Source organism: Nothobranchius furzeri, chromosome 7 (genome assembly GCF_043380555.1).
Source record: "Nothobranchius furzeri strain GRZ-AD chromosome 7, NfurGRZ-RIMD1, whole genome shotgun sequence".
Classification (NCBI taxonomy): domain Eukaryota; kingdom Metazoa; phylum Chordata; class Actinopteri; order Cyprinodontiformes; family Nothobranchiidae; genus Nothobranchius; species Nothobranchius furzeri.
In genome coordinates, this window is record NC_091747.1 from 73,448,123 (window position 1) to 73,460,500 (window position 12,378).

Sequence of the window (12,378 nt, forward strand, 5' to 3'; positions counted from 1 at the left end):
TTAGAGTGTAGAAATATAGTATATTGAAACTGCCGGCTGGCGTTACGCTTTTGGCCTGAGGGGGCAATCGCGAGCATAAAGATTCAAAAGTCTGAAAAGTCCCTTTAACGAGGAGGTTAAACACCCACACTTTTTTAACAAGGTTAAACACCCACATTTTTTTTCACAAAGAGGTTAAACACCCTCACATTTTTTTCACGAAGAGGTTAAACACCCACACATTTTTTAACGAGGAGGTTAAATACCCACACTTATTTTAAGGAGGAGGTTAAACTCCCACATTTTTAAAACGCGGAGGTTAAACACTCACAATTTTTTTAACGAGGTTAAACACCCACACCTATTTTAATGAGGAGGTTAAACAAGCCGTTGTCGTTAACGAGGAGGTTAAACATACACATGTTTTTTTTACCAAGGAGGTTAAACACCCACACCTATTTTAATGAGGAGGTTAAACACACACGTTTTTTAACGAGGAGGTTAAACACACATGTTTTTCAACGAGGAGGTTAAACAACCACACCTATTTTAATGAGGAGGTTAAACACACACGTTTTTTAACGAGGGGGTTAAACACACATGTTTTTTAATGAGGAGGTTAAACACACACGTTTTTTAACTAGGAGGTTAAACACCCACATTTTTTCTAACGAGGTTAAACATCCACACTTTTGTACGAGGAGGTTAAACAACGACACTTTTTAACGAGGAGGGTAAACACACACACTATTTTTAACGAGGAGGTTTAACACCCACATTTTTTCTAATGAGGCGGTTAAACACACACGTTTTTCTAACGAGGAGGTTAAACACCCACACTTTTTTTAACGGGGAGGTTAAACACCAATACTTTTTTTAACGAGGAGGTTAAATACGCACACTTGTTTTAACGAGGAGATTACACACACACACTTTTTTTAACGAGGAGGTTAAACACCAATACTTTTTTTAACGAGGAGGTTAAAAGCCCACACTTGTTTTAACGAGGAGATTACACACACACACTTTTTTTAACAAGAAGGTTAAATACCCATATTTTTCTAACGAAGAGGTTAAACAACCACACTTTTTTTAACGAGGAGGTCAAACACGCACATTTTTCTAACGAGGAGGTTAAACACCCACATTTTTGTACGAGGAGGTTAAACACCCACACTTTTTTAACGAGGAGGTTAAACACCCACATTTTTTCTAACGAGGAGGTTAAACACCCACACTTTTGTACGAGGAGGTTAAACACCCACACTTTTTTTAACGAGGAGGTTAAACACCCACATTTCTTCTAACGAGGAGGTTAAACACCCACACTGTTTTTTAACGAGGAGGTTAAACACCCACATTTTTTCTAACGAGGAGGTTAAACACCCACACTTTTGTACAGGAGGTTAAACACCCACACTTTTTTTAACGAGGAGGTCAAACACGCACATTTCTTCTAACGAGGAGGTTAAACACCCACACTGTTTTTAACGAGGAGGTTAAACACGCACATTTTTTAACAAGGAGGTTAAACACCCCCATTTTTTTACGAAGAGGTTAAACACCCACACATTTTTAACGAGGAGGTTAAACACCCACACTGTTTTTAACGAGGAGGTTAAACACCCACACTGTTTTTAACGAGGAGGTTAAACACGCACATTTTTTAACAAGGAGGTTAAACACCCCCATTTTTTTACGAAGAGGTTAAACACCCACACATTTTTAACGAGGATGTTAAAAGCCCACACTTTTTTTAACGAGGAGGTTAAACTCCCATATTTTTCTAACGGGGAGGTTAAACACCCACAATTATTTTTAACGAGGAGGTTAAACACCAACAGGTTTTTTAACGAGGTGGTTAAAAAAACCACATTTTTTTACGAAGAGGTTAAACACCCACACATTTTTAACGAGGAGGTTAAATACCCACACTTTTTTTAACGAGGAGGTTAAACTCCCACATTTCTTTAAAAGAGGAGGTAAAACACCAACAATTTTTATTTAGCATGGAGATGAAACTCCCACACTTTTTTAACGAGGAGGTTAAACACCCACACTTTTTTTAACGAGGAGGTTAAAGGGACTTTACGGAGTTTTGAATTTTTATGCTCGCGATTGCCCCCTCAGGCCAAAAGTGTAATGGCAGCTTCAATAGTAGGCTCGTGCACGAGGCGCGCATGCTGTACATGCACACTCCATAACAAAAATAACAGCTGAGACAGTCCCTTGTGTGTGTGTGTGTGTGTGTGTGTGTGTGTGTGTGTGTGTGTGTGTGTGTGTGTGTGTGTGTGTGTGTGTGTGTGTGTGTGTGTGTGTGTGTGTGTGTGTGTGTGTGTGTGTGTGTGTGTGTGTGGCCCGGAGGACAGAGGACAGGAGAACGTGCAGCTAATTAATTAAATAATTTGGTTCTGTACCTTTCTCTTCAGCACAGCTGACAAAGGTTTATGATGGGTCAGTCCTCCTGCATGCTGAGATCATTCCCTTCCCTTGCTTGAAAAGTTGTTCCAAAATGAATGTTGAACCCACATCTTTTTTATCTGTGAATTCAATGCCGTTCGGCAAGTCTCAAATAAAATTTTGGACATCTTACTGTAAAAATTGTACCATTAATGTAAAAAAGAAACTCTAAATAAACTGTTGAGATCCAGAATCGAGCCCGGGTCTACTACACGATAGTCTGACGTCTTACTAGGTGAACTAAAGCACCAGTGATGTCCTTTGTATCTGTAACATTTATATCCTTGCTGACAGCTGAAACAATGATCAAAGAATGGTTCGGAGCGAAAATGGCTATTTTGTTGCTAATTTGCAGGAAATATCTAGAAGAAAGTTCCACAGAAAGTAGCTAAGGGTCCTCAAAAATGTAGCTAGCTTTGTCACTAGGCGTTAGGAACAGCGACAAAGACTAAAGCTACGGGAGAGCAAATGCTACGGGCGATGCCTGAGCGTGAACGCGCATGAAGCAGCCTGCTCGACCCGAGCATCTCTCTTTTTCTGTGATTTTACAGAAAAACAGGCAATCACAGTAAAAATGCCAGGGCTCATTCTACAGGACCAGGGCATTGCAGGAGAATGTATGAAGAAGAAATTTATTATTTCTATACATGTTTTGGCTGTCAAACTTCCGTAATGCCCCTTTAAATACCCACGCTTTTTTTAACAAGGAGGTTAAACACCCATATTTTTTCTAACAATGCCACCCTTCAACTGTGGCATAAATATTTGACTCTAAAGCTGCTCAGAGACATTAAACACTCCTATATGAACCCATTATGTATTTTATTATTACATTATGTGTCCTGTAGGTTTTCAGTACTTTTTCAGATTTTGTGAGTTTTTGCAAAGCGTGTTTTTTTCAGCCTGAGGCGTGGTGTTGAACGAGGAAACAGATGTTTTACTTTGTTAAATCTTCTTAAATGTTTAAAATGTTTTGTCCTGTGAATGGAGAGCTTTTGAGGGATGGCAGGTTGTGTCAATTACGTTTTTGATCAAATAAAAATAAAAAGCAATTATCTGACATCTTCTATTTATCGATGAAAACAAATCAATATGAAATAATCGTGATGCATCGGGATATCGAATCGAATCGTTGACCAAATAATCGTAATCGAATCGGGAGACAAGTGAAGATTCACACCTCTATCACAATCATAATTACGGTTATTCAAGCGTATTTCTCAATCCTTTTCCGTACAGATTCTGAAACAGTTCCAGAGGCCACTGGAAGCAATGCCTACCGCCTTCACAGCATTGAAACATGGACTGACCTTTGGAGCCAGCATTCATTTTCCACTCTTAAACATGTCCTCCCAGACCATCGGCTAAGAATGCTTCATCAGCACAAAGCCACCCTCATCCAGTTGGCATCTGAGAAGGATTGACCCAGAAATCCAGGAATGAGTGGAAGGACAAGATTTGAAGGTTTCACACAGTCCACAAACACTGCTTGCAACTCTTCTAACTTGTCAAACCTTTGACACACACACACACACACACGCACGCACTCGCACACACACACACACTCGCACACACACACCCCATCACAACAAGGGTAATGCTGCTGTGTTCTGGTGTGTATTCCTATTACTCCTCTTCAGCTGTTAACTTCAGTATTCAGTTCCACGTTAGTGGTTATGTTTTTAAGAGAAGTAAAGCTACATGAGGTTTTTTTTAACCCTTTGATGCATAATGGTCACTACAGTGGACAGGTACTCAAAATTGTTATTTATTTGTTATTGCTATTAAGCACAGCTGTTGAAGACTTAATTGAATCTGAGCTCCTCCATTTGGACTTCAGTAAGCCAAGCCAACATATTTCATGCTCAGAATGCACGCTGTCCACTGAGATGGACATGTAATAAATTATTTGTAGATTATAAAATTTTACAAAAAATATTTGTTGAAATTTGTTTCATTCACACCTAAAGACGAATGAAAAAAATTGTTTAAAAAATCATGGTTGAAGATTTCATAATTCATGCATCAAAGGGTTAATGATATACTTATATCAGAAAAAAACTCATATATAAATCAGTGAAATGCCAGCACCCACACACTTGTAAGAGCTAGCTGCGCCCCTGCCTGCTCCACACACACCTGTCTAGGGGCCTATCCAGGATACAAGGCTCCGTTTACAGCAGCAGTTCTGTCTGATCCGGTCCAGAGCCCTTCAACTACAACTTGGCCCAGTCAGATCCAGACCTAAACAGCCAGTTCAGAACCAGCGACATGTGCTGTCATTAGAGCCGGTCCGGTTCACTGACCCAGAGTTCTCTGACAGCCTGAGCACATCTGTAGAACATCTGCAGGACTAGGACTCGTTCCTCTGGGTTTTGGCACTCACGTTCCTCATTTAGAGTAGAACACAAACTCACCTTGATGAACGGGACCTGGTCCTGAAAACCCAAACCCGTGTGTGAACGTGATCGGTGCCAGCTGACCCGGGCACCGGTTCTGCTCTCAGACTCACCGGCTCGCGCATCTGCTCCGGCTCGTAATCATAGTAGTCGCTGAAGTTCGGCTCGGTGGCAGAGTTCGGGCAGAGAAGATGAGCCAACAAAATAGATACTCCGAGTAGGTGCATGTTCATGTGGTCCAGGACCAGGAGACGTCACAGTCCGACCAGGAGACGTCACGGTCCGAAACTAGCAGGACGTAAACAGAGACCTCCCCGGAGATTCTCTCTCTCTCTCTCTCTCTCTCTCTCTCTCTCTCTCTCTCTCTCTCTCTCTCTCTCTCTCTCTCTCTCTCTCTCTCTCTCTCTCTCTCTCTCTCTCTCTCTCTCTCTCTCTCTCTCTCTCTCTCTCTCTCTCTCTCTCTCTCTCTCTCTCTCTCTCTCTCTCTCTCTCTCTCTCTCTCTCTCTCTCTCTCTCTCTCTCTGGAAGTATCGGGTTTTATTTCCTGTTGGTTGTTTGGGACCAGCTCGTAGAGCTGGGTGGTGCGTGGAGAAGGATTTCCTTCTTCCTGAACGGTCTGGTTCCTTTCCTCCTTTTCATTTTTTACCATGGAAACATGTAGACAAAGCCCTATCAATGTGTGTGTGTGTGTGTGTGTGTGTGTGTGTGTGTGTGTGTGTGTGTGTGTGTGTGTGTGTGTGTGTGTGTGTGTGTGTGTGTGCCATCCTAACAAGATGTGTTTGGGCAGCAGTAGCTCAGGTGGTAGAGCGGGTTGCCTCATGATTGGAGGGTCATGGGTTCGATTCCAGCTCCTGACTGGGGTATTCTGCTGTTGTGTCCTTGGGCAAGGCACTTCACCCAACTTGCCTGTGTTAGTGGTGGTCAGAGGGGCCGACGGCGCCAAATGGCAGCCTCGCCTCTGTCAGACCGCCCCAGGGCGGCTGTGGCTACAAGTAGCTTACCATCACTAGCAGTGTGTGAACGTGAGAGTGTGTGAAAGCGTCTTTGGGTGTCTAGAAAAGCGCTATATAAGTTCAATGCATTATTATTATTATTATTATTATTATTATTATTTGTTCTCCCACCATCTTTTTCTAGATGATGATGTTGCTTGTGGGGAGGTGAAGTGTAGGCTTCTACTGGTGTGAGCTAGTGGTGATCTCTGGTGATCCAGGCTGGATCCAGAACATCTATCCATGGTACTGGTCCCATCACTGTCTGTTCCTTTTCTGCTTCAGACCACCTCTTGTCTCAGTTTAGTCTGTGCTAGTTTAGAATAAGAAGGCCTGGATTATTGAGATTCCCAAATATACCAAATATGTGCAGCACATCTCCAGAGAGCCACGTTCCAGGACACGTGTGCCAATCTCATTCAAAAGATCAGTCAATGTTTTCCTTTTATATAACCTCCAGCGTGTCCCCTGCTCACCAACACTCCTGAACCAGCCGTGGCTAACGGCCAGCCAGTGATCGCTCCATAGATGGTAGCGGCAGCCAGTTTGCTTACATCGAGGCATCGTGATCCACGTGAAACAGGTGTTGTGGGAAATTATGTTCCCTGAAATATTCTATTTCGCTTTAGCAGTCAAGAGAAAATATTTCCAAATTCATAGAACTTCTTGTCCATTATGAGGACTAAACTACCTCAAACAAAAGATGGTTAAACTGAGTGAGATTACATCTTTTTACATCACTTTCAAAAATGATAAATATGGTTGCTGCAAAAAAGTGAACAAGGATGTTTTTACTGTATCTTTTTTATGTTTTTAGGAGGAAATAGATAAAAAATCACAACCATAACATTATTACATTACATCCTTTTCCCGTAAAAGTTGATCACAAATGTAATGAAAATAGCCTGAAGTGCGATCTCCTGACACGGAGGGGACAGAACATTTCAGGGGAACACAATTTCATACAACATCCGACCGCTTGATTCGTGACAGCTTCGAGATCTAACAGAACTAGCTTGCTTCCTTCAGACCTGGTAGGTTGATAAAACAGTCATAATTATAAATGCTTGTTTAAAAAGGTCGAGTTGCTTGTTTTAAGCTGTGTGTGGGTTAGGCTAGACAGGTTGGAAATTGAGTGGGCCACCGTAGCTGCAATACTTTCTCTGAACTGCATGGCGCTAAAGAGTCACATTTTCTCATCCTGATTTCAATGGATTTCATACTTGGGGCCTTTATAAAGTTTACTTAAAATGTTTAAAGTATTTAACTTGAACCCATCTCTTTAAATTAGGAAACTTAAATCCACAAGTTTAAATCATAGATTGACAACATTTTTTCAATGATGAGAACGGGAGAAGGGGCTCCTGGATGCCCCTCTGGGACAGAGCCAGCTGGGTATATCATGGACTCCTGGAAACAGTGGAACTTGGTCTGCCTGTCTCAAATGTCCGTAGAGGATTCTGAAGATGTCTGGATATTCGTCGTCTTGGTGTTGGGATTTCTGCTGTTTGGCCTGAGCGGTTACCTGGCATACTGGAAAATTAACGAGCTTTCGAGGAATATTGGCTTAATCCCAGAGCTCAGGGATAGAATGCATCGTGCTGTAAACTCACAAATTCATATAATTGTTGGGATGAGTCATAAGCTTGGAACTTTGGCTGAGATTCAGGCTCTGGCACAGAAGGTGGATTCAATCAAGGAGAGAGTTGACGGATCAGCACGGATTGGAATAGTTTGATAATGCCATTATTGGATCTGGAGGGGTTGGAGACCAACAGAACTCTAAGGCAGAGAGTACCCAAAACTGTTCTTGTTATCTGAATCTGGTGCCCTTGAAGCCTGTGAGACTGAAGTGAAAACTCCCCTCAGAAGAAATGTGGAATGCTGCCGTTGCTATGGAAACGCTCTCTCCCTATCAGGACTGTGACCGGTGAAGGCCGTGGAACCGTATCTAGGAGTCAGTGTGCTCTCTAACCCATTATCTCCCTCCCCTGCCCAAGCGGAGGTGATGAGCGCTGCTCTTGCAGCTGCACTCTCTGAAGTGAGGACTGTCCCAACCTACCTCCCCACCTAGTGGACACTTATGTTGTGTATCGTCTGAAGTCTGTGTGCATATTTGTCTGAGGTGTTTTTTTGCATAGCAAAGCTATCCTCTCTGTAGGGGGTAACTCTGAAGTGCCTTTTTCCCCCTACCCCTGACTATCCTCATATAAACCCTCTTGATCTATAACGGTAGTGCGACTCGTGTTGCGAATGACCACAGCCACCAATTCTTGTCATGTGTCTATGTATGTACAGGGAGTGCAGAATTATTAGGCAAATGAGTATTTTGTCCACATCATCCTCTTCATGCAAGTTGTCTTACTCCAAGCTGTACAGGCTCGAAAGCCTACTACCAATTAAGCATATTAGGTGACGTGCATCTCTGTAATGAGAAGGGGTGTGTTCTAATGACATCAACACCCTATATCAGGTGTGCATAATTATTAGGCAACTTCCTTTCCTTTGGCAAAATGGTCAAAAGAAGGACTTGACAGGCTCAGAAAGGTCAAACATAGTGAGATATCTTGCAGAGGGATGCAGCAGTCTTAAAATTGCAAAGCTTCTGAAGCGTGATCATCGGACAATCAAGCGTTTCATTCAAAATAGTCAACAAGGTCGCAAGAAGCGTGTGGACAAACCAAGGCGCATAATAACTGCCCATGAACTGAGAAAAGTCAAGCGTGCAGCTGCCAAGATGCCACTTGCCACCAGTTTGGCCATATTTCAGAGCTGCAACATCACTGGAGTGCCCAAAAGCACAAGGTGTGCAACACTCAGAGACATGGCCAAGGTAAGAAAGGCTGAAAGACGACCACCACTGAACAAGACACACAAGCTGAAACGTCAAGACTGGGCCAAGAAATATCCCAAGACTGATTTTTCTAAGTTTTTCTGGACTGATGAAATGAGAGTGAGTCTTGATGGGCCAGATGGATGGGCCCATGGCTGGATTGGTAAAGGGCAGAGAGCTCCAGTCCGACTCAGACGCCAGCAAGGTGGAGGTGGAGTACTGGTTTGGGCTGGTATCATCAAAGATGAGCTTGTGGGGCCTTTTCGGGTTGAGGATGGAGTCAAGCTCAACTCCCAGTCCTTCTGCCAGTTTCTGGAAGACATTTTCTTCAAGCAGTGGTACAGGAAGAAGTCTGCATCCTTCAAGAAAAACATGATGTTCATGCAGGACAATGCTCCATCACACGCGTCCAAGTACTCCACAGCGTGGCTGGCAAGAAAGGGTATAAAAGAAGAAAAACTAATGACATGGCCTCCTTGTTCACGTGATCTGAACCCCATTGAGAACCTGTGGTCCATCATCAAATGTGAGATTTACAAGGAGGGAAAACAGTACACCTCTCTGAACAGTGTCTGGGAGGCTGTGGTTGCTGCTGCACGCAATGTTGATGGTGAACAGATCAAAACACTGACAGAAGCCATGGATGGCAGGCTTTTGAGTGTCCTTGCAAAGAAAGGTGGCTATATTGGTCACTGATTTGTTTTTGTATTGTTTTTGAATGTCAGAAATGTATATTTGTGAATGTGGAGATGTTATATTGGTTTCACTGGTAAAAATAAATAATTGAAATGGGTATACATTTGTTTTTGGTTAAGTTGCCTAATAATTATGCACAGTAATAGCCACCTGCACACACAGATATCCCCCTAAAATAGCTAAACCTAAAAACAAACTAAAAACTATTTCCAAAAACATTCAGCTTTGATATTAATGAGTTGTTTGTGTTCATTGAGAACATGGTTGTTGTTCAATAATAAAATTATTCCTCAAAAATACAACTTGCCTAATAATTCTGCACTCCCTGTATGTCTGATATTGGAATTGTGTGTACTGAAACAATTGAATTTCCCACTGGGATTAGTAAAGTATTTTTGAATTGAATTTTTTTTATTGAATCAGACTTCTGGTTTTGGTAACGCTGGGACTGACTGGTGATGGAAAAATACCAAAAATACAGAAATTAGCATGATCATAAATGTTGCCATTTACTTAGAAAAAAAGATGACTTAGGAGTGCTAAAAACTATCAACATCTGATATTACCCTCATCTAGAACATTGTGTGGGATAGTGGATGTTAATGCACATGCATGGAGTCTGACAGAAAGTGTAACGTGATGTGAGTGGTTACTTTAAAAAATTATCAATAAGATGTGATATCCCCAATAAATATGAATTATCTATATTATTGATCATTTGATATTTGATTTAAGATGAAGCCAGGTCTTTTGGGAGTCTAGGGAAGTCACACCTTTGTAATAATTTGAGACAGAGGCAAAAATGTAGTTTTTAAAATTCCATTTAATACTATATTTCTACTACTAATGACGACAGAACAAATTATGATGAATGATGGTTGAAACAAGATAACTGAGACAATTAATGAAATGATGGATTGTAAGCTTAGATGTTATGCAGCAGAACCTAATTAGGGGTCTTAGAAAATTGCGGGTTGTAAAATAAGTCTGACAGTATGGTTTAACAATCGATCAATTAATAAAACCATCTACGCCAGTTGTGGAGAATCTATGAACCCTTTTGGTGAAGGCTCCCGGCGATCCAGGGGCCGGAGAAGTCGGTACGGACGGGCTGCCGATGGAGTTGACCTTCTGTGGTATTTGAAGCACTTAGATCCACCTCAAATACAGAACTAATGGTCTGAGATACCCTCAGGGTGAATGCTGGTGGTCAGATGAAGTTTGCATCTGATGCAGCTTTGCAAAGAAGGTTTGACCTAGTTGGCCAAACTGGACAGCTTACTTGAGCTCCGTTAGAGAAAGTGTAGACTCTTTTTAATAACTTTTGTTTATCACCACTCCTTTCTCCAACACTTAAGCCGGGCGTACACTGTGCGACTTTTTCACTTTTTTGAGCCGATTTTCCAGTCGTGCGAGAATCCACGAGATCGGGGCGAGTTTTGCGCCGAGCGGTCGTGTAGTGTACAGGGGGTTACGAGAGGCGATTAACACCACGTGACCAGCTACCAATCAGCAGTCGTGAGCTCGCACGGACATCTGGTGTGTTTAATATTTCTCTCGTCCCTCGTGAGGGTATCGCACTGTTGAAGCGGCGCTGCGACCCAATAAGTATCAGAACCGCTCACGGCGCATGCGCAATCCTGCACCAACACCGCTCCCCGCTATTTCCCTAATAACACACGTTGTTCGTTTTTGTTTCTACACGTTTTTTGACTCACAAAGATTGTCAAGAAAGTGTGTTTGTCCTGTTCATGTCAAATTAAACTGATCACAAAACACAGATTTACTTTCTTTATTTCGTTCATCCAACCCCCATAAATCCCTGTGTGTCCTCCTGCAGCACTCCCGATGCACAACAGTGAAAACAAGACAAAAAAGTCTAACGTGTTGTGTAAAAACTGCTATTTTTAGCATATTTTTAGGTCCGACGTGTTGCTACCAGACGTACAGCGTGAGCAGTCAGGTCGCATGCGAGAACTGGGTCGTACAGTGTGAGCGCCTGGCTCGTGAGATCTGCCCTGCGAGGAAGTCGTACAGTTTGAGCTGAAGCTGAACGCTGCGAGTGAAAAAGTCGCACAGTGTACGCCCGGCTTTAGAGAGGTTATCTCCCTTAATGTGAAGTAAATATGTTAAACATTCATAATAATATTAATGTGTGAAAATACTGATAAATAAATCACTATTAAATTCAACAAATAGACCAATCTGGTGTCATTTAAGATCTGGCAGATGTCATTATATGAATAACCATTTATGCTGATTAATTAATTAATGTAAAGCGTTGAATACATTAATAAAATACTTTAGATTTGAAAACATATTGTAGGTACAACAAAATGTGATCGTAAGTTTGAAAGTAATGTTATGAGCCACAAAAGATAACTTTATTGGTAAATGGCCTGTATTTGATATAGCGCCTTCTAGAGTCCTGGAAACCCCCAATCAGTCATTCTCCCATTCACACACACATTCACACACTGGTGAGGATGAGCTATGATGTAGCCACAACTGCCCTGGGGAGCACTGGCAGAGGCGAGGCTGCCGAACGCTGGCGCAACCAGTCCCTCCGACCAGAGGGATTTACTGTAGATGAAGCATCTTGTGATATGGATTATGCACAAGTTAAGAGATATTCATAATCGACCTGAGGTTGGCACGACCTGTATGTTAAAGAAAGTTAATGTTCGGCCATTTGTTGAAATACAGGCCTTGAGCCACGCTACACAGGGATATTGTCATTAGACGATTTTGAGCTGACATCCTTCCAGTTCTATGATGACTTTTTCCACTTCCGGTCGGTAACAAGAAAACGCCTGTGCTTGGCTTAGCCGCAGTCACCGACCACTTTTTCAAACTTTTCTCCACTAACCTCCTCTTTTCCACCTTGCTCCTGTCTGCGATCCTCTTCAGTAGAGTCCCTGCTACCATCTCCTATGATCGCCAGACTCTTTTGTCCCGTTTGTTCACGATCGCCCAAGATGCACCGAGGACGTACCTCCCTGTTTGTTCATCTGAGTGG

At 42.3% G+C, this 12,378-nt stretch overlaps 1 protein-coding gene across 2 annotated transcripts in view; it reads right to left on the reverse strand.

The window, feature by feature from the left end:
* Positions 1–5,186, reverse strand: part of vegfc (vascular endothelial growth factor c) — an 83,437-nt gene extending 78,251 nt beyond the window's left edge. The window contains exon 1 of one of the 2 annotated variants that reach the window (XM_015954349.3): positions 4,952–5,181. In XM_015954349.3, coding sequence (XP_015809835.1) covers positions 4,952–5,071 — 120 coding nt within the window. In that variant the 5' untranslated portion in view covers positions 5,072–5,181. Of the gene's footprint in view, positions 1–4,951 lie in introns of both variants that reach the window. The other variant, XM_054751726.2, reaches the window with a different exon arrangement.
* Positions 5,187–12,378: the final 7,192 nt, after the last annotated feature.